Source organism: Neolamprologus brichardi, chromosome 3, assembly GCF_056152115.1.
Source record: "Neolamprologus brichardi isolate AB-2024 chromosome 3, ASM5615211v1, whole genome shotgun sequence".
Taxonomy (NCBI): domain Eukaryota; kingdom Metazoa; phylum Chordata; class Actinopteri; order Cichliformes; family Cichlidae; genus Neolamprologus; species Neolamprologus brichardi.
Window position 1 is genome coordinate 5,518,221 of NC_142106.1, and position 27,771 is coordinate 5,545,991.

The 27,771-nt window shown below is 41.7% G+C and overlaps 2 protein-coding genes across 9 annotated transcripts in view; one reads left to right on the plus strand and one right to left on the minus strand.

Moving 5' to 3' along the window:
- Positions 1 to 27,771, minus strand: part of LOC102779340 (protein NLRC3-like) — a 334,346-nt gene that overhangs the window by 96,973 nt on the left and 209,602 nt on the right. The window lies entirely within an intron of this gene.
- Positions 1 to 27,771, plus strand: part of LOC102785377 (butyrophilin-like protein 2) — a 51,299-nt gene that overhangs the window by 6,281 nt on the left and 17,247 nt on the right. Inside the window, exons 5-14 of one of the 8 annotated variants that reach the window (XM_087831494.1) lie at positions 1,734 to 2,060; positions 2,538 to 2,864; positions 3,398 to 3,715; positions 4,011 to 4,253; positions 6,956 to 7,016; positions 8,326 to 8,362; positions 14,627 to 14,939; positions 16,997 to 17,326; positions 26,023 to 26,349; positions 26,460 to 26,721. In XM_087831494.1, coding sequence (XP_087687620.1) covers positions 1,734 to 2,060; positions 2,538 to 2,864; positions 3,398 to 3,715; positions 4,011 to 4,253; positions 6,956 to 7,016; positions 8,326 to 8,362; positions 14,627 to 14,939; positions 16,997 to 17,326; positions 26,023 to 26,349; positions 26,460 to 26,721 — 2,545 coding nt within the window. Of the gene's footprint in view, positions 1 to 1,733; positions 2,061 to 2,537; positions 2,865 to 3,397; positions 3,722 to 4,010; positions 4,353 to 4,936; positions 5,029 to 6,955; positions 7,017 to 8,325; positions 8,363 to 13,957; positions 14,217 to 14,606; positions 14,940 to 15,016; positions 15,116 to 16,996; positions 17,327 to 26,022; positions 26,350 to 26,395; positions 26,778 to 26,867; positions 26,960 to 27,771 lie in introns of those variants that run through there. The other 7 variants (XM_087831501.1, XM_087831519.1, XM_087831520.1 and 4 more) reach the window with 7 other exon arrangements.

Sequence of the window (27,771 nt, forward strand, 5' to 3'; positions counted from 1 at the left end):
TCTCAGAGTGACGCTGAAAAACTAGTTCATGCATTTATTACTTCCAGGCTGGACTACTGTAATTCATTATTATCAGGATGTCCAAAAAACTCACTGAAAAGCCTTCAGCTAATCCAAAATGCTGCAGCAAGAGTACTGACAGGGACTAGAAAGAGAGAGCATATTTCTCCTGTTTTGGCTTCCCTTCATTGGCTTCCTGTTAAATCCAGAATTGAATTCAAAATCCTGCTCCTCACATACAAGGTCTTAAATAATCAGGCCCCATCTTATCTTAATGACCTTGTAGTACCATATCACCCTGTTAGAGCACTTCGCTCTCGCTCTGCAGGCCTACTTGTTGTTCCTAGAGTATTTAAAAGTAGAATGGGAGGCAGAGCCTTCAGTTTTCAGGCCCCTCTTCTGTGGAACCAGCTTCCAGTTTGGATTCGGGAGACAGACACCATCTCCACTTTTAATATTAGGCTTAAAACTTTCCTTTTTGCTAAAGCATATAGCTAGGGCTGGACCAGGTGACCCTGAATCCTCCCTTAGTTATGCTGCAATAGACGTAGGCTGCCGGGAATTCCCATGATGCATTGAGTTTTACCTTTCCTTTATGTTTATGTAAGTTCCAGCTGGAAGGTGATCATTGGTTGGAGATTGAATGGGGACGACTACAAGACTGGTTTTCCCTACCTATGCCGCATTTCCAATCAGGCTGTGCTTACTTGTGGGATGAAGTTTCTGCATCTAGAAGAGCTAAATTAGTTTTTTGTAGAAATTATTAATATTGTAATTAATTATACATTTATTGGACGGTCTAGCCTTCTGATTAGCGTCACCGCTGTCTCGGTGGAGTTTAATAAACTCGGCCATCTGCTCCTTGCTATCTAAAATATAACAGGACACTGGCGTAAATTCTCGACCGTCTCTCACTTCTGTTTAATCAGTTTTCTGTTTTACGTTTAGTCAGCTGTGTAAAAACCAAGGAGGAACCCACCCGGAGGATTAATAAAGTTTTATTTTATCTAATCTAATAACTTTAATCTCAGCCAAACCGATTGACTCACGAACAAATAAAACACAGAAAAAAAGACATTTTTAGGTTGTCTAAGTGACTTATATATTACGTTTAACCTGAGTAGCGAAAGTCCGCGGTGATCTGAAAATTATGTGCCGGGAGTTGTGCCGTTCTCTGCAGCTTTAGTAACCCTCGAGCTCGCGGCTAGCTGTCGAGCTCGTGGGTAACAGACGTCTCCAAAAATGTCGAAGCACTTTTGCAAATATGCGATATCTCGATAAACCGAGCAGATATTTGATGTTTACACAGCTACTTTCTCGCCTGAAAATATGTTAAAAGTTTATTTTGTGACCCAGAAAGATTAATAAGAGTAATTTTAAAACTTAGTAGTGGCCGCCATTACCGGAAACTGGAGTTTGGCTGGGCCGCGCTACGAATTCTGGGATATGGTGGGCCACGAAGGACAGACCCAACCCATCCTTCAAATTCGGGGAAACGGAGGACGCATTTGTCGGCTGCATTCGGAGGAGTCTACGAATTTGGACAGCCTTCGGCGCATCGCTGCGACGTAATCGGTCTACAAATGCATCCTCAGGAGGATGCAGCCCATGAATTTAGATACAGCCTGAGACACAATCTGACTGAGACTAGAAGACAAGGAGGGGACAGGGAGTTCATGTGACCATCACAGCTGCTGCTGATATCATCATGTTGTCCTTTGTTGTCCTTTCAGTTTACACGGTGGAGGTGGATTCAGGGGTGGAGTCTGTCCAGCTGCCCTGCAAAGCTATTGTCAGATTCCTCAAAGACACTAAAGTGGAGTGGAAGGTCAGAGATGACAGGAAGGTCCATGTGTACAAGAACGGACGTGACCAGCGTGGAGAACAGCACCGGTTTTATAGAGGACGAACAGAGATGAACAGAAACCCGCTGAAATTTAGAGACCTCAGTCTGACCCTGAAACATCCCACAGATGACGACAGCTCCACTTACACCTGCACCGTCTACAGCAGGGAAGGAAACATGCTGAAGAAGAAACGAGTGGAGCTCCATGTCAGAGGTCTGAACATAGTTTCATACAATAAACATATTTTATATTTGACACTATTTTCTCTTCATCCTTCAGCCTCTTCTCCAGTTTAGGTTCTCAGTGGTTTAGAAAGGCAGAGCTTATTGAGCAGCAGCAAACTGGATGAAATAAATCATCATAAAACTGAAGGATTGTTTATCAGTTCACTGATGGAATCACTGATGAATTGTATTGATTATTTTGTATTTCTTTAAGTAGAGCTCCAGAGTTCCTGAAAGAAGAAATCTTGTCATAGACAAGCCTCATTTGGTTTGGATGAACTTTATCTCTGCTGCCAATTCGACAGAAATAAAAAAATAAACTGTTTATGTTCAGTGGGCCAATGGGACATGTTTCAGACTGGAACCAGTCAAACATTTCGTTGAAAATATGTCATTTGAACCAGTCAAAACATGCTCGGAGTTGCTTCAGTCTGTATAACTCATGCTGTGTTTGTTCTCCTCTCAGTCCCCCAGGTGGAGGTGGATTCAGGGGAGGCATCTGTCCTGCTGCCCTGCAAAACTACCATAAACCTGCCTAAAGTTGCTAAAGTAGAGTGGAAGACCAGATTCAACAGGAAGGTCCACGTGTATGAGAACAGATCTGACCAGCTTCAAGATCAGGACCACCGTTACAGAGACCGAACACAGATAAATGAAGACCTGCTGAGAACTGGAGACTTCTGTCTGACCCTGAAATACCCCACAGACTGGGACACAGACACGTACACCTGCACCGCCTACAGCAGGGAGGGAAACATCCTGATGATGAAACAAGTTGAGCTGAAAGTCAAAGGTCAGTGCTGTTTTGTGTGTGTGAGCTGCAGATGCCATTGAAACTTGAGAAAGTGTAATAACTCCAACTGTACATATCTTGTTCATTTAACACATTTATTGCTCGCCATTGGTTGTTTTCATAGTTTAACAGTTCCTCTTAGTATTCAAAATCATTGAACATTGATCACAACAACCTTTAGGTCCTACTGACCAACAACACCTGATGGTAATTAAATGGACCTACCTTTAAAACTGTGCCATAAAGACATATCATAGTGTAAAAACAGAGGCACACAAACATAAATGGCTCCTAAAGCCCGGCCCCTTATGCACCAGACTTGACAATTCTAATTATAAAGAAAATAAGAAGCTACTAATAAAGTCTATTTTAGACACACAAAACCAAACCAAAGCCCTCTGCAGAAGAATCTTTCAAAAAAAAAAAAAAGATATCTCCAGGTTTTAGATTTTGATCTGCTTCTGTCCTTCAGTTTTCTCTACAACTCTGAAAACCTGCTGCTACAGCTCATGTTGTATTTGTTGTCCTCTCAGTCTGCCATATGGAGTTAGAGGAGGAGGTGGAGTCTGTCAAACTGCTCTTCAAAACCTCAGAAAACCTGCCTGAAGAAGCTGAAGTGGTGTGGAGGGACAGCAATGACAGGAAGGTCCACGTGTATAAGAACGGCTCTGACCAGCCTGGAGAACAGCACCAGCTTTACAGAGACCGAACAGAGATGAATAAAGACCCGCTGAGAACTGGAGACCTCAGTCTGACCCTGAAACAGCCCACAGATGGAGACAAAGGAGGATACAGCTGTAGAGTCTACGGGGAGATCCAGAGATACAAAAGAGTGCTGCTCAGAGTCAAAGGTTTGTGTGGTTTCCATGTGGTGGGGTGCGAGGCAAATACTGATGTATATAGTGAAATCCACGTCATCATTAACTGTGAAGAACAGCTTGCTCTAAACTGGAACAAATTACAGAGAAATGGACCAACAGTGAAGTCCAAGCTTTGTTAGAGATCCAGGCCTGCGCACAGACACAGTGTAAACACAGTGAAACTACAGAGTACTGTGAGGAGGTACAAAAAGCTCCTCCTTCTGTTCTACTCAGAAACCCACTGCTGCTGTCTGTACAGCTCATCTTTTGTTTGTTGTCCTCTCAGTCTGTCAGGTGGGTGAGGGGGCGGAGTCTGTCCAGCTGCCATTTAAAACAACAGAAAACTTACCTGAAGATACCAAGGTGCAGTGGAAGGTCAGTGGTGATAGGAAGGTCCATGTGTATGAGAAGGGCTCTGACCAGCCTCACAAACAGCACCAGGATTACAGAGACCGGACAAGAGTGAATGAAGACCTGCTGAAGACTGGAGACCTGAGTCTGACCCTGAAACAGCTGACAGAGAGAGACAGTGGAGAATACAGATGTGAAGGTTTGCTTTTGTCTCTGTGTGTGTACATGTTTGTGAGGACACAAACCTGGCATGCTACAATACTTTTGGGGTCTAACGGTGACTTGTGGAGACAAAATGCCCATTTCGATGAGCTCGATGGCAGAGTCTCAAATTGTGGTTTAAGTGTCAGTGTAGCGGGAATCTTCAGTCCTTCGTTACCGCTTCTGCAGGACATAAAGTTTCTGACTCGTGCTTTTCTAACATAGTTTGTATGCCGCTGAAATTGAAAACTGCAAAACAAATATCTCCAGTTGGAGCCCAGTTTGTATTTTCCTGATATCATACCAAAAACAACTATAAACAGCAACGGTTAGAAAACTGTTGCTCCTGATTACTTGCCTAACCTTTCATCAACACGTGGCAGCTCAATACGACCACTTTTATGACACTTTAAAACCACACAATAGATGAACAAATCAGAATAAATTTACGGAGCATAATATATCAGATTACAACATAAGATAACCAAGATTAAAATTAGAAACAGTGGTTAGGTTTAGGGTTAGGACTTCATTTTTGATGTTTAGGGTAAGAAGCTTGGGAAAGCATTATGTCAATGACATGTCCCCACAAGGATGTAAATACATACAAACGTGTGTGTGTGTTTGTGTGTGTCTGACTGTGTTGTGTCTCCTCTGCAGGGAGAGTTCAGGTCCAGGATCAAACAGGGGACATCAGGAACAGAAGCAGCTCCATTGATCCGACTCCTCTGATGGCTGATCAATCAGTTTGATCTGTGTGTTCTTTGATTATTGATCAGTGATGTCAGAGTGGAGTCAGTGTGATGTTGTTGTTGTGTGTTTGAGACTTTTAGTGTCCATGAAGGTCTCTGCTGCCGTAGATCCTCTGAACTGTGACAGAGGTCTCACTCTGGAGGAAACTCTCAGCACTTTCCAGCAGCTCCTCCATCATGGAGGACGTTCCCTCACTGTAACAGGTGGAGGAGAGAGGAGAGGAAGCACAGGTGGATCCTCTGAGGAAGACATTATTCTGTTAAATGAGAGGAAACACAAAGATATGATTGCTTCGTCTCAGTCCAATCAGATCTGTTTTCCTGTGTACCTCAGTGTGTTTGTTTATGTTTATCTTTTGTATATTGTACAGAGTCGTGTGATCTGCCCCGGCATGACAAATGTAAATAATTTTATAATAATGAGGCAGGTGTAGTTATCTTATATTTATATTAATCTGTTCAGTGAACAGAATAAAAATGCCCTCTTTGATCTACTGTGGTTCTTCTTCTGTGGTGTTTCTGATGGAGCAGCTCCTCCTGATGTTTGACGATGAGACCAAGGTTCCTACAGCTTCAGGTCAGAGAGACTGAAGCTCTCCAAGAGCTTTCTAATTGGAGATAAAGTATTTGAATTTCAGGAACAGGGCCATTCCTCCAATCAAGCATCTTCCAGTTCCTTTCTATATATAATCCCCCAGTTCTACAAGCTGTTCATTCTCATTTTCATGCCCGTCCTTTTTTCACTTCTTTAACTTTCTCCCTTACAATTAGTAATTGGGAATCTTCAGGGGCGAGGCCTTCCCCAATCCACAGCTCACTTCATGTTTAAGCCATTCGCCTTAATGTATTAAAATAATATCAAACCTAAAATGAGGACGTGGGCCTACTGAGTGAAAGTTTTTATCTGGCCAGCTTCAGTAAGAAATACAGATTATTTAAACAAACGTTATTAACCCGATCAAAAAACAGGGAATGTACTTAATGACTTCATTCAAACTTTCATGTAGACTGAACTCAGTTTTTAATGTTTTTTAAACTCTCAGAGTATCAGAGCCCACCACAGCTAAAACAATCAGTCTCACACATCTAAACTCAAATTTACTGGATTAACAATTATAATCCACGAGCTAAACAGTTTGTAAATATAACGTATAAAGAAATAAATAAAGTCAAATTTCTCATCTATTGACATGCTTTTCTTATAATTCGGCAGGTTGTTCCAAAAGTTAGACTAATTACATATTTTTCATCAATATTTAAAATCCTGACCTGTACCTGTTGGTTAGATCTGCTGTAAGTAATATAAGTTTTTCACGTTTAGTTTAAATGTGATACAGTCATTTAAAAAGTAAGGAAAGTTCAGGCACATAGAGCTAAAATAAAAATCATCATCGCTCTTTACATCCAACCTCAGTAGATGGGGTTATCACCGTGGAGACAGACGGGCCATCTTTCTTGTCAAGTTTAACCCTCTCAAGGCAGGCGTTGCTGATTTGCAACAGTTAAAAACTAACAACCTGATTACCCCACATACATATTTTATGAGTTTTTTTTACTCAGAAGTACCACTGCAGGACTTGGTTGTGCATTATCAACAAAAAGTTTAATTTGAGCCTGAGAGGGTTAAAGTGATATCTGATTTTTATAAGGTCATTGTGAGTAGGAGAGCTTAGAGCACAGTATCTTGTATGTTTTCCTGTGACTGACAGTACAGTCATGCAGTATATATACCAGCAGTACTAAGATTAGAAACAATTACCACATGTCTCCAGCAGGGGTAGCGTGGAGCTGTTAAACTACCACATAGTTTCCTCTCTTCAGTCATTACATATGAGCTGATGAACATTTGTGCCTGAGCAGCTTTCACAGCAAACATGCATGTTTATGGTAACTAACATGTATCTGTGCTCACATGTTAGAATGAAAGTAAACACTCCCACAGATTTCTGTACTGCACATGCTGAAGGACATATCCTGGTCAAGAATGAGCCCAAGAATCCTCACAGTGTTACTGGAGCCAGGTTGGATACCACATTTATTATATTTGCAGGGAAAAGTACAAGAATTTACTCAATTTATCTGAATTTCGGAGAAGAAGATTAGAGGTCATCCAGCTCTTTAAGTCTTTAATACAGTAATTTAACTAGTTTGTGTGTATTATCTGACTTCTTTTTTTCATTTCATTTTAACAGGGCAAAACCTATACAGGACATGACACACAACAAGAACAAGCTGAAACAGACGGGGCAAAAGACAGATAGTGAGTGGGGTGCTGGGATGTAAGTCAGGTCAAATGAGATGAGATCCTAGATGTATGTCATTTATTATTTAATGATTTAATTTTAAACAAAAATAAAATGTCTAAATCAATATTTATGAATTTCAGAAAATCAGAATTAAACTTTCAATAAAAACCTCATTTCAAAAACCATTTTTGCATTCTACATTCAAAATTGTTTTTAAAAAACAACAGAAAGAAATCCATAGATACAAAAATTAAGATTTATCACTGACATTTAGAATGTTGATTCCACTCCTCATTTAAAACCCATTTCACCTCCTGTTAGCTCACAGATTAGCTATGATATTAGATAATGAATTAGCTTTGGGATTAACTATTTGATTTGCTATCTATTTTTAAAATCCCCGTCACGGATGAATGCTGTTTGTGGACAGGAGAGAAAGGCCCAAATGTACTCCAGGATGCAAAATATAAACTCAAAATCCTCAGCTTTATTCCTGACACAATCAAAGAGAAAACTAAACCGTGGAACACTAGAAACAATATGACAGTGTGACACGACAAAGAAAACACAGGGTTTAAATGCACACAAGAGTAATCAGGGAATGGGAGATAGGAGGGAAACAAAGCTAATGAGACAAGGGAAGCAAAACCAGACACACTGCACACAGGACAGGGACTATCAAAATAAAACCTGAAACAATTCACAAGGACTAGGCTGAGAAACAGACTGAAGGAATATTACAGATGGTACACAAGGAAAATACAGTAAACTGGAAGCAAGAACAAATATAACATTCAGAAAACCAAAACCATGAATGACCAATAAGCGAACACAAAACACTGGGTCAGACGTAGGACCATGACAATCGCAAAGCAATGCAAATTAACCACATGCTGCTTTTGATGTGAGGAGCTCTGATTGGTTGGACAGACACAGGCTGGCTGCCACTGCTGTTTGTGCTCATAGCTGTGCCCAACTAAGAAGTGTGTGCTTGTACAGAGGCCGTTCAGCCTCGAGTTTTACACTTTGACCAGCACGGATATGTGTGAAGACTGAAGCTGAAGCTTCAAGTCCCAGATTTAAACCTAGTGGGACTCTGGGACTCTCCACCATTTGACCTTTGAACTGAAGAAGCTTCTCGGATGAGAGGTGAAACGTCTTCAAGCAACTTAAAGAAGTCCAAACGCTTTTCAGTACAACATTCACACATGTGTCCCTCACAAATATCACCGACAACCAAAAGTCCCATTTTTATATTGATGTCAGCATTATTCCATCATGAAGCAACAATAGAAACACATCTTCATTTCATCTCTGGGAGCTTTTTGTTCAGTGAAAGGACAAAAAGCTGCCAGTAAATCAGATTCACTCTGCTGCACTGAAACACTGTGGACACAGTCTGGAGACACGCAGACTTTAAACTTTATTTGCATGATTTGAAAAGAAACCACATCATAAATGTGATCATGTGGGACTTTAGAAACAGAGGATCGCCGTGATCAGAGAACCCGGCCTCGTTGATAACCTGTACTGAGCTTTTCACATCTGCATCATTGTAGCGACAGCGGAAGGGAAGTTTGAGTGTCAGGACTGAAGGTTTTGTGCGTGTCAGGGTGAGGCTGCAGCAGCCGCCTCCAACCGGAGCGCTCGGGCGTGAAACTAGGAGGAAAGCCGACGTCTTCCTCTTTTCTCAGAAGTGATCTGTGGCCGGCCGGACTTCATTCCTCAAATTAACAAAGTGTGAAGCTGAACTCTGAGCTGTGACAGTGTGACAGTGTGAGAGTGTCAGTAGATGATCAGCAGAGGAAAGTGAAGCTGCTGTGAGCTGATGTCCTGAAGGGCTTTTAAAGAGTCTCTGAGTTTCACAGGAACATGAAGATGTTTGTGGTGTTTGTGATCCTCCTGCACGGTAAGTACACCTTCCTCTCTCTGCTCTCATCATCAGCTTTTCTTTCATCTCTCTCTCTTTAATGTGTTGAAGTGCAGCAGGAGGAGATTTCCATCAAACACTGGATTCTGATTCAGATCAAACTAACAATCCAAAGCTGCTAAATCTGAACTTGTGTTACAATCACTTGCACTGTGTGTGTGTGTGTGTGTGTGTGTGTGTGTGTGTGTGTGGTTTTTTGTTTTTTGGGGTTTTTTGCACTGTCCTACGAATGAATCAGATTCCTGGAAGGGGACAAACTATTGGTCTGTTTAGCTTAAGTTTGTATTTTCACTACAACTGGTGGAAGTTTCATTAACTATATATTTCAGTTACAATTTCCATTTTGTATCATGTTTCTGTTTAGCTCTTTGTTCATTAATTTTAGTTCTTTCACATGTTTGGTTACAGTGTTGTACTGTGCAGTTCAACAGAGTCTATTCTCTTTGATAGCACTGATTAAGCTGTTTTTACTTTAATGCCTTTTTAACTCTTCACACATTAGCATTAACCAGCTTTCTGAGTCATTTCTAATCTGCCTATGTCTGTGTACAAATGTTTAAACATATGGCAGATAAACTGTAGGCGTGTACGGTCCCTCGTTTATCGAGGAAGTTAAGTTCCAAAAATAACCCGCGATAAGTGAAATCCGCAAAGTAGACAAATTTATTTTTTACAATTATTATAGATGTTTTAAGTCTTTATAGACTTTTATCAAAGAGGCATAAACATTTTAGCACTTTTATCTCTTGTTTAAATGCTTTCAAAGTTCAAACCTTTGTAGAAAACTGAGCAGAATATTATAGAATGAAATCTAAGGCGCCCTTAGGTGCCTTTGGCGGTATAAAACGTTTCGCTGGACGCATTCTGTACTGTACAGGAGACACAGAACGAGATTGATTGACAATGGTCTACAGCCATTCAGGACGCAGACACAATGCGCTTTAAAAAAAAAAAAATTGCACAAAAAAAATCAGCGAAACAGTGAGGCCACAAAAGGTGAACCATGTTATAGCGAGGGACCACTGTATTAGAATCAATAAGGCACTGATAAGAATCATCTGGAGCAGACGTAAAATTAAAACTTTATTACCTGGAGACCTGATGGTTCAAGTGTGGATCCTGTTATACTTCTAAAATTTGAGATGTAAATTCTCTTTGGACATCCGTGTGTTCACCATGTGATGAAGAGATTTATATGAGGTCTGAGTGGACCTGAGAGGCATGTATGTATACGCAGATATAGACATGCACAATCACACATGCGTATCAGCATATCTGTATGTGGTGATGTAATCCTTTAATTCAGAATCCATGATTACAAAACAGAAGGAGAGGATCTGATGGGATTCTTGAAAATGTAGAGAGTGAAAACGAAGGGAGTGAAAGCAGAAAAATGCCTACAGAAGTCTTATGGGTAGCTAGAGGTGGTAAAGTAAATCGATTTTGGTTTGGTTTAGGTAGCCTAACCTGGTGACTACTCTCGATTTTTATCTTTAGTATTTTTCTTGAACCACTGAGCCCTGAGTTGTTCCGAGCCCTTATTGGAGGAGACCAGTCCAGAGCATTAATGCCATGAAAAAAAAAAAAACAGCCCCCTGCCTGGACCCTGGGGAAGGGGCTACTTTTTATGACTTCCAACATGATTAGTATGAATTTAGTGTTGTAAGTAGAGCTTATTGATGTGAGAACCTCTTGGGATTGACCACTCACACAGACTGAGATATCCCAAAATACTACTTGGAGCTAAAAAACAAATATAAATAAATAAATAAAATAATAATAATAATAAGTTTTCCTACCCATCTCACTCTCTTTGTTTGCATCTTCTATTCATTATTTTAGTAGTATGTGTGTATACATATATATATATATATATATATATATATATATATATATATATATATATATATATATATATATATATATATATATATATATGGTAGTTAGTTCCATCCAACCACCAACCACCTCAGTAGCACATGGAAACTCCTGTCAGGCATCATAGTGGCTAAGACCAGGCTGCACAGGTTGGTCAGCCTCGTTTTGCAGTCTTGGCTGACTGCTCGGTCTACCAGTAGTTGTGTTTTGCGCCTCTGGTATTCTTACAAATTCCTTTCTGTGTGACACTCATGAACTGAGTCGTGTGCCGCCTGGATTGACTATAAGAAGGTCTATGGCACAATGCCCCACACATGGATCCTGGAAATCAACACAAAATCAACAGGATCCTAAGAGCCTTCATCAGGAACTCAATGGAGATGTGGCGTACAACACTAGAGGCCAACTTCAACCCATAGCACAAGTCACCATCAAGTGAGGGATCTACCAAGAAGATGCTCTGTCCCCACTGCTATTCTGGAAAGGACTGACCCCCTCAATGCGATCATTGACATGACTGGCTGTAGAGTATGTTTAGTCTTCAGTTTGTTCAGCTATCTGTGTTTGTTTTACGTTTCAGATATAATGTGTGCAGTCAGACATTGTGGCAGACTGCCAAAGATGACTTCTTAGAAAAGGTTGTACAAACATTGTGTGTCCTCATAGTTTTACACCTGTTGGTCAACTTTCTGTCAGCCTCACCTAGAACCTTCAAATCCCTGTAGTTTTGTCAGCTGATCACGCCCTGTCCTGTGATTGGCTGAGCTTTGGGCCTTTTCTATGTATGGATTAGTTTGTAAGAAAGGGTCAGTTTGTTTTACTGATGTTTGTAGTTGTACTGCGAGTGTTGGGAGGCTCAACTACATATTTCAGCTATACTTAATACCTCTGTAACCCTTTACACATAAGCTTTACCAACTGTCTCAGCCATTTCTAACCGACATACGTCTGTGTTGAAAAGTTTAAACATATGCAGCATAAAGTGTTTGTGTGTATTAGAAACAATAAGGCTCTGATAAGCAGTTTTGGACAAGTTATTTAAAAAAAACAATTAGTGAAGTTACTTCTTCAAAAAAGTAACTGAGCTAGTAACTGAGTTACAATATTATACAAATAAGTAATAAATAAGTATTAGGAAAAGTAACTATTGTGTTACTTTAAAATAATGTTTAACCCTATGGTGTATAGGGCATAATTGGCCGTTTTTGACTACTTTTGATTTTACCTCTACATTTCATCTTTTAAAACTTGAAAAACGTAAAAACTCTTACCTTGTTTGGTATCATTCTTATCAGCACAACCTTTATGGCACAGACACGCAGCTCTCATTCTCAGTCATCTGTACTGTGTTTCAGAAGCAATACAACCAGAACAATATTCGTATGCATGCACTCAGTCTCAGGACAACTGTTTCTAAACTAAGTCACCCTTATATGCTGAATTAGCTGATGAGAATAGTTTAGGCAACATGAACTGTAACATTAGACAAAAACATCTTTCTAACTTGCAGATGTTAGCGGACACAGTCACTAACTTTCCACAGCAATTAAATTATACTTAAAGTACTGTGTGTTGTTCAGTAGTTAACCTATACAGACAGTAACGGAAAAAATCATGACACAATATGGCGGAGTACTAGCGAAAGCTAGCATACACAGCAACAGAGTTTAACTGGAACTTCTCAGCAAAAACAGTGCACAATTCACCTCTTTCGTTACAATGAACAATGATAATGGGCTAATACTCAACAGTAACACATGCTGCCGCATTTATACAGTTCTGTGCATGGCAGTTACCTTAAACAGGGGAAAAGGTGAGGAGAGGTGAAAGAATGGCACAGACATGCAGCTCTCGCTCTCACTCGTCTGTACTGAGTGAAGGAGGAGACTCGCCAATCCATCTACTGGGGCCCTGAGGCATAACAAATGGATTGATGCACAACCAGCCCAGGCAAACCTTTCCATACTTATCTCCCTCTACATTCCCACTGCATATTCTGTAGAGCAAACAGTCAAAACAACAAATAAAACAATGATAAAGGCATGACATGAAATATAAGGAACAGGGATGTATAACTTCAAAACTAATCAAATTTATGAACCACCACACAGCCAAGGCAGTTTAAAAAAAACAACAAAAACATTTCAAACTATTTACAGAACAATCAGGTGTTGTGCATCAAATTAGAAGTCACAAAGATTAGTTGTGTCTCTCCATATGAGACAGAGAATCACATCACAGCCTGATACCTGCAGGCCTGACAGCAGGAGATGTATCACTCCTGTTTTCTACCTGAATAGTGTTTACACTGTAATCCGCTTTTGGTGGCTTTTTGGCAGCAACTGTGACATTCAGCAGTCACCTTACTGTTCTGACACACAAAACAAAACCATCCACTAAACTACACACTGACTACACTCCACACATGCTACACGTCACAAATCTCTCACATCTCAAAACTTTCTCTCTGTCTCGTTCTGTCACTCGCTTACATGTTCTTCCTATGGTTGAGTGGGTTCTCGTCAGGTACTCTGGCTTCCCACCGTCAAAAGACATGCAGTTAGTGGAGTTAAGTTAATTGGCAATTGTAAATTGCCGTAGGTGTGGATGGTTGTGTTGGCCCTGTGTCAAGCTGGTGACCTTTCCAGGGTGTGCCCTATAGTAGCTGGAATAGGCTCTGGACAAGGATCAGAGAATGCATGAAGTTAATGTTGGTTATTTTTTAACTCTGGGTCAAACCTACAACAGGAACTTGATTTGTGTTTGTGTTTCTGTCCTTCCAGTTTCCCAGCATGCTCTGGCTGTGGTGGTGGAGGTGAATGAGGGGGAAAGGTCTGTCCTGCTGTCCTGTCTGTACTCAGGTTCTATACCTGAGGACAATCCAACAGTGATGTGGACTCGCAGTGACCTCGATCCCATATCTGTACACCAACGACGAGAAGGAGGAGACGATCTTAGAGGACAAAACCAGCGTTACAGCAGACGCACATCAATGAATCGTTACGCTTTCATCATTAAAGACTTCAGCCTCACTCTGAGGAAACCCACAAAGACTGACAGTGGCAACTATACCTGCTCCATCAGTGCTGGAGGAAAAGAACGGAGATTCAGAGACATCCAGCTGCAGGTCAAAGGTCAGTAACAAACCCAACACCTGCTGTAATTACAGGTCATAAGTCAGTACTGCAGGGAAAGGTTAAAGAGTAAATGAAAGCAAAGTATTTCTCAAACAGTTCTGAAGGTCTTGATGAAACAAGCACACACGTTTGTGGAAGCAAAACATGAGAAACAAAGCAGATAAAATGGGTTCTTAGTTCTGTAACTTCTGAAAGACATGAGCTCTGTTTCATGTAGGTTCTACTGCTTGTGTGCAGATGTGTTTGTGTTTAGCTCAGAGAGGTTCAGCACACTCACGTCTGTACATATATTATACATGCATTAAAAATTTATCGATGGCCCAACACAAAACTTTTAGCGGTATTTTGTGCTTCTACAGTTTATGTTTTGGTTTATTGTCCTCTCAGACCAGCAGGCGGAGGTGAAGGTGAGAGAAGGGTCACAGTCTGTCATCCTGCCCTGCAACACAACACCTGACCTGTCTGAGGACACCACAGTGGAGTGGACTCGCTCTGACCTCGGACTCATCACAGTCCATGAGTATTCTAACCAAAGTGGCCAACTTATGACTCAGGATGAAGTTTACAGAGACCGAACAAAGATGAATGAAGACCCACTGAGAACTGGAGACCTCAGTCTGACCCTGAAACACCCCACAGAGAGAGACACAGGACGATACATCTGCACCATCTACAGGGACAAAGACATCCTGAGACAAAAAGTCATGCTGCAGGTCAAAAGTAGGTGCTGGAGATAAAGGTCAATACTGTAGACACAGCTTAGAGATTAGAAGTCATTTTTTTATGTTTCCCCACAGAAACATTTCCATCCTGGGTCAAAGATCTTCTGGTTCTCCTGTTTGTCTTTGTTATTTTTGGAGGTCTTTTATATTATTTACGTCACTATTACATGTCAGGTAAGTGTCTTTCCTACTACACTACCCATAATACCAGTGGTTAACCCTTTAAGACCTACCATAGAACAAGTCCGCCGTAGTTATCTTTATATTTTTATGCTGTAGTGCCATTTTTGGGAGCATTTCAAGTTGCTATACATCAATGCAACCGTTATAGCCCAAATTTTAATAATATGTATGCATTAAGTCTATAATAACTACATAAATTCTAAAGAAGTGCAATAAACTACAAAAAAATGAAAATCTTTTTTTCTTACATATATTTCTAGTTAGAGGAATTTCAGAGGTTTATCCCTCAAAACTGTAAATACAAAAAGGTAGCACAAAATAGTTTCCAAGAACAGGAAATTTATTTTGAGTGTATTCACAGTTTTATTTTTGAGATACACCAATTTTTATATACTGCTGGAAAAACGAAAATAAATATTATAATGCAAATTTAGGAAAACAACAGCATGTGCATCAAAATAAGCATCCCAGAAACTATTCATAAAAGCATAAAGTAAAACATGACCTTCAAAAACACCAGTGTAGGCTTATAAGACAGCGAAGGTAAAAAAAAAAACAAACCTACATTTTCTGCAAAAATGACGTCACTTCCGGTTTCGGGCAGGTCATGGCAGACATGCGATAGTTCACGCTGACGTCTATTCCAACGTAGCAAGTTTTATGGACAGCTGATCGGATCGGCAAAGCATGTTTCTGGAATATTATGTTTTTGTTGCTGCAAGTGCTTTTTATACTGTTTTTGCAAAGCTATATGTGGAAGGAAACTGTGACCTAGGACAGGCTGATGGCATACGATGTAAGTACAACTCCTCCGGTTTCATATGCAAAAAAAATTATTGCGCTAGCTCACGTGGTTCCAGTTCTACAGGGATTTAAAAATAGTTACACAAAACGGAGCGTGCCCGCTCCGACTGATCTTGAAGGGTTAACCCTTTAAAGCTGGTCAGAGCGGGCACTGACTATCACATATCACATGACTATCTAACTATCACATGTCCGCCATGACCTGCCCGAAACCGGAAGTGACGTCATTTTGTGGAAATCTAGTTTTTTACCATCAAGGCCTCATGAGCTTATACTGGTGTTTTTAAAAGTTATCTTTGACTTTATGACTTTCTGAGTCGTTTCTGGGATGCTTAGGACTCATATTGCACTGCTGGAAATAGTTTATTTTGATGCATATGCTGCTATTTTGCAAATTTGCATTATAATATTTATTTTCGTCTTTCCTGCAGTATGTAAAAATTGGCGTATTTCAAAAATAAAACTATGAAGACACTCAAAATAAATTTCCTGTGGTGGGAAACTATTTTGTGCAACTTTTTTGTATTTACAGTTTTGAGGGATAAGCCTCTTAAATTTCTCTAACTAGAAATATATGTTAAAAAAAAACAAAAAAAATTTGTTTTAATTTTTTTGTAGTTTATTGAACTTTTTTGCAATTTATGTAATTACTATGCACTTAATGCAGACATATTATTAAAATCTGGGCTATAATGGTTGTATTGATGTATATCAACTTGAAATGCTCCCAAAAATGGCACTACAGCATGTAAAAATATAATATAAGCTCTGGTGGACTTGGTTCTATGGTAGGTCTTAAAGGCTTAACAGGTGTCCTCTGGTGGCCTCTTGACTGTGTTCAGAGCAGACACATGAGATCTTCATTGTTTCTGTGCTGATGTGTGTGAGACATGGCTCACTGTGGAGGCTCACTCTGTCTGTTCTTCTTTTCTTCATCTAAGATGTCTGCAGCACTTTACAGGACACTGCAGACTAGTTACCAAAGAACGAGGGGAAGGGGACAGGGAGGTCATGTGACCATTACAGCTGCTGCTGATGTCATCGTGTTGTGCTTTGTTGTCCTCTCAGATTACCAAGTGGAGGTGGATTCAGGGGTGGCGTCTGTCAAGCTGCCCTGCAAAACCATATTTAAATTCCTAAAACACACTAAAGTGGAGTGGAGGGACAGAAACAACAGGAAAGTCCACGTGTATCAGAACCGCTCTGACCAGCCTGAAAAACAGCACCGGTTTTACAGAAACCGAACAGAGATGAAGAGCACATCTCTGCTGAAACCTGGAGACCTCAGTCTGACCCTGACATATCCCACGGATGACGACAACTCCATCTATACCTGTACCATCTACAGCAGGAAAGGAAACATACTGACAAGGAAAAATGTGCAGCTCCATGTCAGAGGTCAGTGCTGCTTATACAGGTCAAAGGTCAGAACATAGTTTTTACCTTGTTTCTCCCCGAATCCCACACAGTGCTCATTTCTGTGGCGTGAATTGTGACAACCCCAACTCCAAAACTGTACAGTGGCTTCGCTCCCATGACAAACTCTGTTCCCAATACAAGTGAGAAAACACATGAATTAAACTGGCAAGTGTGAGGAATTAGAGATACATTTTACTGCTATTGTTAATAATCATCATCATTACCATTGCATTAATTATACAATCTGCAGTATTGATATTGTATTCAGATGTTTAAACATATTGGTACCCAATTAGCCTTCATTACAGGTGCAGTTATAACCACTCTAAACTGTTGAGTTGAATCTATAATCTTAAATGTTTTTGAATGCTTGTTATAATCTTAAATGTGTACGTGCTGGCCTTCTGTCTGGTGGAAAAGGTTACAAGGTTCAGCTGGTGAAGTGAGAGGTGAAACTGAGTGCAGTTCATGCTGACACACACACACTCACACATTAGATAGACTTATTTATAGGTGAGAGGTTAGTCATGTTTGCTTGTAACTTTAAAATTGTCTCTGTAAAAGAGGAACAGTTTCTTGCAGGGTGTGGGTCTGGTGTTCCAGACGGGAAGTGACAGTCAGAAGGCTGACAGGAAGCATCTGTCGTGGAGACGGAGACAATGTTATTTTAGTCATTGTGGTTTTGAAACCTATGTATGAACTGTATCTGAGTGACGTTGAAGGGGCGTATTAAATTTAAGCCCTGAAAGGTATAAAACACCTGCTTATGCTCTGTAAGTCGGGGATCGGCGCTGTCTGCGTACAGCAGCGGTCTTCCCCACGCGTGTCATTAAAATCATCGTTTGACTCCACCCGGCCGGACCAGTGTTGTTATTATGGAAGTTGATTACCTCCTCTACCCCTCCTCAACATTTGAACCCAACATTTTAGGAGGCTCGTCTGGTTATTGAGGAGGGAGAGTGAGTTGGAGGCTTGGACAGAGAAATCCGGGGTCCGAGGTGGTCAGACGGGCAGGCACGAATATCAGTGGTCAAAGTGAGTGGGCATAAGCCGGCTTATCCAAAGGTAAGGCACTACTACCTGTTGAATTATTTCCAAAATGTGCCAAATTGGACATGAAAAAATTAAAGTCTACTCACTGAAATTACTGGTGAATGTCTGTTTTGATTTTGGTGAAAATCTCATGAGAATTGTGGTTGAAGTAATGATGATGAGGTTTATAAGTAAAAGTACTGGGTTCGAGGCCCAAGGAAAAGGAAAACAGTGAAACTGGGTTCGAGGCCCAAGGAAAAGGAAAACAGTGAAAGTGAGTTCGACACACACACAAAGTTCTCACTAACAAACCCATCGTGAACTCAATGATCCAGCACCAACTGAAGCTCAGCCAGTAGAGCTGGCGACATTTGATGAGCAACAGGTGTGTCTGGCTTGAAAACCAGCCTTCCTGATTCACACACACACATACACACACACGAGACATAATCAGGGAAACAGGGGACCTTCAGGAGCCGAGAAAAAACCTACAACAGCAGAGTATGCTTACACAGACACACAGGCAGGGCGCATCATGAGGACCGCCAGCCCAGGATAAACCCCAAACCCAGAAATATCAACAAGTCCAAAACACAAGAGCCCTGGATCATCAGACCCAGACCCATGACAGTGCTGCCATCAAATTGCCTCTCTTTGCTTTGACGCTGTTTCCAACATGAATGGAAGCAGATGGTCTTTATATTAATGGAATCACTGACACAACAGATCACCTAAAAATTAATAATAAATCTGCTGTAACTGTGATACCCCAAAAAGTTGATTCTGCTCATCTGGACGTAACATTTTCAGTGGGAGAAACATTTCGTCACTCATCCAAGTGACTTCTTCAATCTCAGCTGACTGCAGGTTTCCCCAAATCTTATAAACAGTACATTTGCACGGAAACTAGCACCACTGAATGCACAATGGGGTGGGAGGTTGATCCTTGATCATTAGTATACAAATTCTCATGACCATTGATCAACAACCACTGGTCAAAGACCACTGATCAATGGCCATGAGTACCATTCACAGACAGTTGGGGAATGGCTACAATCACAGCATTGTAACATGGCGAAAGATGTACCCTTAGGCCGCCTCCTCGATTCAGAGATGGTCTTTCCCTTTTTACATAAATGGCCTCCTTGACTCTGCGCTCAAACCAGCTTTCCTCCCTGTCCAGGATGTGTACATCCCCATCATTGAAAGAGTGTCCACTGGCCTGTAGGTGTAAATAGATTGTAGAGTCCTGGCCTGACGAGGTTGCTCTTCTGTGTTGTGCCATCCGCTTCGCCAGAGGTTGTTTGGTTTCCCCGATGTATAAATCCTGGCAATCCTCCTGGCACTTAACAGCGTACACTATGTCACTCTGTCTGTGTCGGGGTACCCGATCCTTGGGGTGGACCAATTTTTGGCATGTTTTGGGGTTTAAAAGCCACAGAGATCCGGTGTTTAGATGCGTCTCAACTGTTCCCATACTCCTGACACATACGGGATCACTACAGGTTTTCGCTTAGGCAGCGGTTGTCCTCCATTCCTGGATCGGCTGGAGCTTTCTTTAGTGCTGTTCTTCTGCCTCCCTGGCCGCTGTGTCTGTGGGGATGGTGTTCGCTCTGTGTTGTAGCGTCCTGATGACACCCAGTTTGTGCTCCAGTGGATGATGAGAGTCAAACCTTAAATACTGATACGTATCGGTAGGTTTACGGTACGCATCAGCTTATAGATGTCCCCCATTACTGATGGAAATCTCACAGTCTAAGAAGGCTAACCTGCCACTTTTCATATCCTCCCTTGTGAATTTGATGTGTCGGTCCACCGAGTTAATGTGATCTGTGAAATGTGGTATGTCCTGAGATCTGATTTTTACCCAGGTGTCATCCACATACCTGAACCAATGACTTGGTGGTGTTCCAGAGTAGGATAGCAAAGCCCTCTTTTCCACTTCTTCCATGTACAAATTGGCAACAATGGGTAAAACTGGGGAACCCATGGCACACTCATGTTTCTGCCTGTAGAACTGACCCTTGTATGTGAAGTAGGTGGAATGAAGACACAGTTCAAACACACTTGGTCGATGCTGAGAGTGGTCCTGTTGCTGAGGTTGGTGTCATCCTGTAATCTCTTATGGACTACCTCCAACGCCTCCGTGACTGGGATGCAAGTGAAGAGAGATGTAACGTCGTACGACACCATGGTTTAATCTGCCTCCATAATGACATTTCTCACCTTCTCAACAAAATTCAATGTGTTCTGGATGTGGTGTTCAGAGCTGCCTATTAGCGGGTTGAGGATCAAAACCAGAAACTTTGAGAAGGTATAGGTGACCGAGTTGATCGTACAGACAATCGGTCTTTATGGTGACCCTGTTTATCTATCTTTGGTAAACCATACAGTTCCCCCGGAGAAGCTAGAGGAGGTGGCTGGGGAGGGAGGTCTGGGCTTCTCTGCTTAGGCTGCTGCCCCCGTGACCTGGCCCCGGATAAGCGGGAGAAGATGGGTGGATGGGAAACCATACAGACTTGGTGTAGACTCCCCTGGGTACAGCCTGTGGTATGAGGTCCAGTCAATAGCCTTGTCTTGTTCTAACTGCTTCAGACAGTCTATCACCCTCTTCCTGTAACCACTTCCTGGGTCTCGTTTCAGGGGCTCATAAGTATTTTCGGCACTGAGTAGTGACAAAATTTTCTCATGATAGTCTTTCTGGTTTAGCAATACTGTGCACCTACCCTTGTCTTCCGGAAGGATGATAATGTTGTGATTACTAAGCGATGTTGGATGCTGTGGGCTTTGCATTGCTGAGACAGGCCGAAACTTTCGTCCATAGTTTTTCTGCTTCCACATCTGCAGTATTATTGCTTCGAATTGCTGTTTCTGTGGCTGTGATCAGCTCCACTACTGGGATTTTTCTCTGCGTCACAGCAAAACTCAACCCTTTAGCAAGGATGCTTTTCTCTGTTTTGGGTGAGCTGTCTGTCAGACAAATTTTTCACCTACTCTTCCACGTCCTCGGTGTGGCGTCCTTCTCTCTTCTAGCACTCTTTGCTCTGGTTTCCGACGTATAACAAGTAAGTCAAACTTCCTTTGTTGCCTGAATTAGAAGCATCTGAATTAGAAGCATTGAAAGTGTCTGTTGGATCCGCTCCTCTTCAGATTTTAGCACATTGGTGGTAAAAATTTGTTTGCCTCACTCATTCATTAAGCAGCTGGTGCTGTGTCTTCTGGAAGATTTTTGTTGCTTAGAAGCTCTTAACTGACTTTTAGGAGTAATCCTGTTTTGTCAGGATCTGAGGCTGAATCTCAGGTGGTGGATCTTACGTGCTGTTTGAAACTAGAGCAAGGCGACATGGCCAAAAATATTTAGCACAATACATATTTGAATATTTGCGATAATGATATAACTGACGATATAATTGATGCAAGACAAAATACAACTCCACAACTTTACTAGCGCAAAAACCCCCCATCCATGTATTTTCACTTAAACAAGCAGCTGTTTTTTATGTGCATTAAAGCTATATAAAAATTTAACAGTGCAAATGAAAATTCCTTGCTGAAAGTTTAACCAAAAGGCATTTCCAGTCGAAATGGGCTGACATATCCTGAGCATAACCATGTATAATATCCACTAAAGTTAAAAAGAGGTGCTTTGCAACATTAAACTGCAGTGTGCCAAATAAAAAAGCCTACGTATTTTACGGACCATAAGGTGCTGTACTCTATCACAGCTGCTCTATTCCCATGTTGTTGCAGTATATTAATGACTAACCTCGTATTGTGGATGGATTAGCTCAGTTGTTCTCCTGACTGAAGTTTGGTCCGTTTACAGCATCCTGCCATGCAATTGCATTTATTGCTAACCATCAGGAACCTTCACGTTAACTTTTATCGAGTGGAAAAGTGTTAGCATTCATCCTCCAGCTGTTTATGTTATGCTGATTGTGACAGGTGAGTCTGGGAACCGCCCCTGGTGGGCGGAGCTCGTCTTTGCTCCTTTCATAAGCTCAGGTGTGAGTAACCGCACCAAAGCAGCAGCAACCCTGCGTGCAGATCGCCAGCCTGCCCCAGCTTCTGACCCCTTGCCATTGGCCGGAATAAAATCCAAGATTTTTGGGGCGCTACACTGTATTGTATTGTCCGTGCCCCTGCTGGCGCTGGTCCTGTGTATACAGTGGCCCCATTCCATGATCCAGAACAGAAAAGACAGGTTAATAGACAATTGATTAAGCTGATCCCTGCTGATATCTGTAAGAAAATAAGGGCAGAGCTCCAGCAAACTCCTAACCCTAGAAGTTCACCTGACCGGTTACCCCGGTCTGAGGATGAGGGAGACTTTTATGTGTGGCAACGAAGGGAGTCCCCAAGAGGTGACCCCCAAAGTGTACAAACTTATTCTGCACCTTGTCCCCAACAACCCCCAGAGGACCTGGCTATAGTAATGAGGCCACAGTCCAGAGGGACTGAGCTTGGTACCCGGACTCCACAGTGTAGTGTCCCCACTCCATTAGCTGAAAATGGTACAGTTAGAAGAACGACACGCTAAACAGCTGGCCACCATTCCAATCCACACCATCTGCCCCAATCAGCTGAAGCCAGGCCACCTCGTGTACATTCAGTTACAGCCTTTTACAGACCGTGGCTTTAACGTTTTATTGTCGAGTCACCAATTCAAAAACCAGTGGGGAGATTGTGACAGGTGAGACCTGAGCCTGGGAACCGCCCCTGGTGGGCGGAGCTCGTCTTTGCTCCTTTCATAAGCTCAGGTGTGGGCAATTAGGTATACCTCAGCAAACCTGAAGCTGCCAGTGCTTGGTCCAAGTTGGGCAAGTTGGTGTTTTTAACTTCTTTCCATGAAAGCTTGATGCTGGTCCCCCTAAACTCTGTCAGAACGGTAGGTTACACAACAATGTACCACTTGAGCTTTGGTTGTTGTGGCCGAGGTTTACAGTTATTTGCACCCTTGTAGGTGGGGAAACATTGCTTTCCAGTCAGAACAGTGTAGTGGACTTCACCGCCACTGACCCACATTTATTAGGGTGTGACGCGAACTTGTGGACAGGTAACGAAAACAATACAGTTGAGGAATATTCCTGTGTTTTACTGTCCAGTGTAAGCCATCTCCTGCCTTTTATTTACAGAGTACCGAGCTGCTGCTTTGCCCAGTGGATTTCTGGCTGCGGGCACAGGACCCGACACATCAGTGTGTTTTAATTTGTTTTATACTGGTGTAATTTTGACTGCTGCGCTGTCGATTTTATTTGTTTCTTGTTTTATTTTTCTGTATCAGTAGGCACCATAGAGATTGATTCTTTTAGTATTTTAACCCCTTTTTATATATATATATTGTCGCAGACGGTGAAGGCGCTGCAGGGAAAACAAATCCTTTTTTTGTCTCACCGCTTTTGCATGCACAGCGGTGGGCCTGAGTGAAGACGGCACTGAAGATTTGCCTTTTTTATATTGTTTTGCCCATTTGGGGTCATGTGTGAGTTGCCGTCTCTTTTTAACTTGTGTGCTATGTTGATTTGTTCTTAAACGGTTCCCCGCAGCGCTTGTCCTGTCTCACGGGCAAACATACAGTTTTATCGTTTTTAATAAGGTAAAGTTTTCAATTGTTTTTAGGTGCCGCTGTTACACTATTACTTTTATTTTGTATTAAAAATTAAATTCTTTTTAACTGACTGTGCGCCTACGGCTCTGTCCTACTTTAAATAGGGACCTACCACGGGTCACACTAACATAGCTGCGTCGCTAGTGATCACGTAGCACATCATTATCTACCAGCTAGCCCAACTTCAGTAACCTTACAAACGTCACTGCTGTTTAGTTTCCTGTCTTCATTTATGTTGGAAGTGATAGCAGAGCTGTACTTTGAATTTGTTTTAGAAATCTATGTCAGAACATGCTATATCATTCTTAGGTAACTAGCAAAACTAGCGAGCTAACTTCCTGCTAACTTCTAACTCCATTAAATGTAATAAATTCTGTTTTCATGGATGCCTGTATGTTAAACTTCATAGTTACACCTGGTAAAGCAGCAATGCTGATCATTTTATTAAAGATGAAAGAATTTAAACAGTTTTTTAACTCTCAGTGACGCTGCAGTGTTCGTTTGAATTTGGGACCTGAAAAGGACAGAGTTTAGGACTCGGATTACTCCCAAATTTACGAGCACCTTAGTCGGACAAATACAGCGACGGCCGCTTGCATGTTCTACAAAAAAAAATGTGCTTATGTGGGTATCTACGGACAAACACCAAACCAGTTCCACACCACTGAAGTGGCACCATTTTTACAAACCAATTCTGGTTCATCTTTTTCACTCAACGATCCACTTTCTCCCTGCTCATTCTCTGTTGCCGCCATGCTTTTTCGGCCATGTGCGTATGAAAACAAAGGCGCTGCGCATGCGTTCTATCACACGTTCTATCGTGATATTTCATTTTCTTATCGTTGCCAAACATTGTACCGGTATTACCATGAACAATATAATATGGCCCAGCCCTATTTGAAACAGCACATTTCTCCCACTGAACATGCTACATCCAGTCAACTTTTTGGGATTTACTTACCTGGATGATTGAGAATGCATCAAGATGGAACTGTCATGGCTACTGCACGGACACACGCACAGACACAGTTCTTTGCAAACAAAAGAAGAGGTTTTATTAACAACAGGGAACACCTTAGTGTTATATATATGCAGAGTGAGTTGGAAGGGGGGTCCAGGGCTCCAGGGAGAGGAGGTAATCCACACACATACTTCCTGTTCAGCACAGTCACCGCCACAGCTCCACCGCAGACACTCAATCCTCTTCAGCCGCACTTGCTCCAAAACTCCACTCATGCCGCCACAAACAGGCAGGGTCCATAATCTAGTCCAGGAGGGGGTTATCTTCACACAGAATACAATGGTTAGTGTTAGAGTTGAGTATTTTAAGATTGCCATTTGGGCAAAGTCACATGACCAGTGCTTCTATGTGTGTTAATATTGTAGTCATTGTGCAGAAAGAGCTAGACGATTAGAAGCTTTATTTTCATCTTTAGAAATGCAGTGTGTGGTCCAAGAGCAAGAGCCGGTAACGACCTCCACCCAGGAAGAGAGGAAGAGAAAAAACAAAACAAAACCTGTAGCCAGCGTGGGCTATCCAGAGAGACGCGGGAACCATGACAAGAACAGATGTCTTTACTTATAAATTGTATTGATTAGTCTGTATTTCTCTCAGCTGAGTTCCGTTTCTGAAAGAAGAACTCGTCCATGTCACTTCTTTATGACACATCTGGCATGCAGAGAATCATGTTCATTTAGATTTTGCTGACATTTAAAATTCAGTTTTGCTTTTATTTTGAAACGTTTTTATTTTATTTCAATATATTTTTTAGTCTGAATAAATCAAACTTGCTTGATTTGACAGCTCTCAGGCAACAAGATGGCAAATAAATCTTTGACTCTGAAATAAAACAGCAGAGTTCTTTAGCAGAGAGCTCTGCTGCTGATTGGATAGAAACCAAATAAGACACCGTTTCTTTTCAGTTGGACATGTTTCAAACTGGAACCAGTCAAACATGATTTTATTGCAAAGATATAATTTTATCTAATCAAAAAATTCTCAGAGCTGCTTTTGCTGTGTTTTATCTCCTCTCAGTCCCCCAGGTGGAGGTGGATTCAGGGGAGGCATCTGTCCTGCTGCCCTGCAAAACTACCATAAACCTGCCTAAAGATGCTAAAGTGAAGTGGATGACCAGATTCAACAGGAAGGTCCACGTGTATGAGAACGGATCTGACCAGCTTGAAGATCAGGACAACCATTACAGAGACCGAACACAGATGAATAAAGACCTGCTGAAAACTAGAGACCTCAGTCTGACCCTGAAATACCCCACAGACTGGGACGCAGACATCTACACCTGCACCGTCTGCAACAGGGAGGGGAAAAAAGTCCTGATGAAACAAGTGGAGCTGAAAGTCAGAGGTCAGTGCTGCTGGGTGTGAGCTGCAGAAGAAGAAGAGATGATGAGATCTTCATGAACACAAATCTTAGTTTGTGCTTTAGACTGTTTATGAAATTTGTTGTCCTCTCAGTCTGTCAGGTGGAGGTGGAGGAGGGGGTGGAGTCTGTAGAGCTACCTTTCAAAACCACAAAAGACCTGCCTGCAGATGCTAAGGTGGTGTGGTGGAACAATGATGACAGGAAGGTCCACGTGTATAAGAACGGCTCTGATCAGCCTGGAGAACAGCACCAGGTTTACAGAGACCGAACGAAGATGAATGAAGACCTGCTGAAGCCTGGAGACCTCAGTCTGACCCTGAAACAGCCCACAGAGAGAGACAGTGGGAGGTACAGCTGTAGAGTCTACGGGGAGATCAAGAGATACACAAGAGTGCTGCTCAGAGTCAAAGGTGGGTGTGTGTGTGTGTGTGTGTGTGTGTGTGTGTGTGTGTGTGTGTGTGTGTGTGTGGTTGTCTGACTGTCTTGTGTCTCCTCTGCAGGGAGAGTTCAGGTCCAGGATCAAACAGGGGACATCAGGAACAGAAGCAGCTCCACTGATCTGACTCCTCTGATGGCTGATCAATCAGTTTGATCTGTGTGTTTGTGCATTTTTCTACCTTAAATGTCCTGTATAGTGACTGTTACCTGTAATGTCACTTTCTGACCAACAGCTGCCACTCTTACAAATACCAGATCTGATTTGACTGCAGTTATATCAGAGGACGTTTGGCCTCAGTCAGATGTGACTTGTGTCCAGTCACATCTGTCAGTGACCTGTAACACTGATGAATCGCTAATGAATTGATACACATTAACATTAATTACGTATTAAGCAGAATATTGGGCTATTATTAATCTGAAGATTTAAAAACTGCTACTGGAGCTGAGGCTCAGTAAAAATAAATACACACAACACAATATGTTTTTGCAGGTACCATGTATTTAAACAAAACCAAGGAAAACAAGGGAAGAAAAGGAAAAATGTAAACAATCACTCTTTTCATTTCTTCCTTTTTTTTCGCCTGTCCTGTTTGGTTCTTTTGCCATCAGAATTATTGTCTAAAGGCCAAAAAAGATGCATTTACTTTACCAAATGGACCATCCCAGCCTTGCCGTATTGGTCTATTTGATTCACCTTTGCTTTTATTGTTTATTTTATTTTATTTTCACTTGCTACACACGGGACAGACATGACTGGGGAAAAGAAAAGGGAGAAAGAAAGAGGGAAAGAAAAACAGCGGTGAAGAGGAACCGTGATAAAGGGCAAAAAACAAAAACCAACAAAACAGACAAAAAATGCATCTATCAATCACCTGGATCACCTGTTGAGAAAGAAAAAAGAGAAAACAAGCAAAAAAATAGACCAATATAATAAACAACATCATCGTGATTATCTATGTGAAT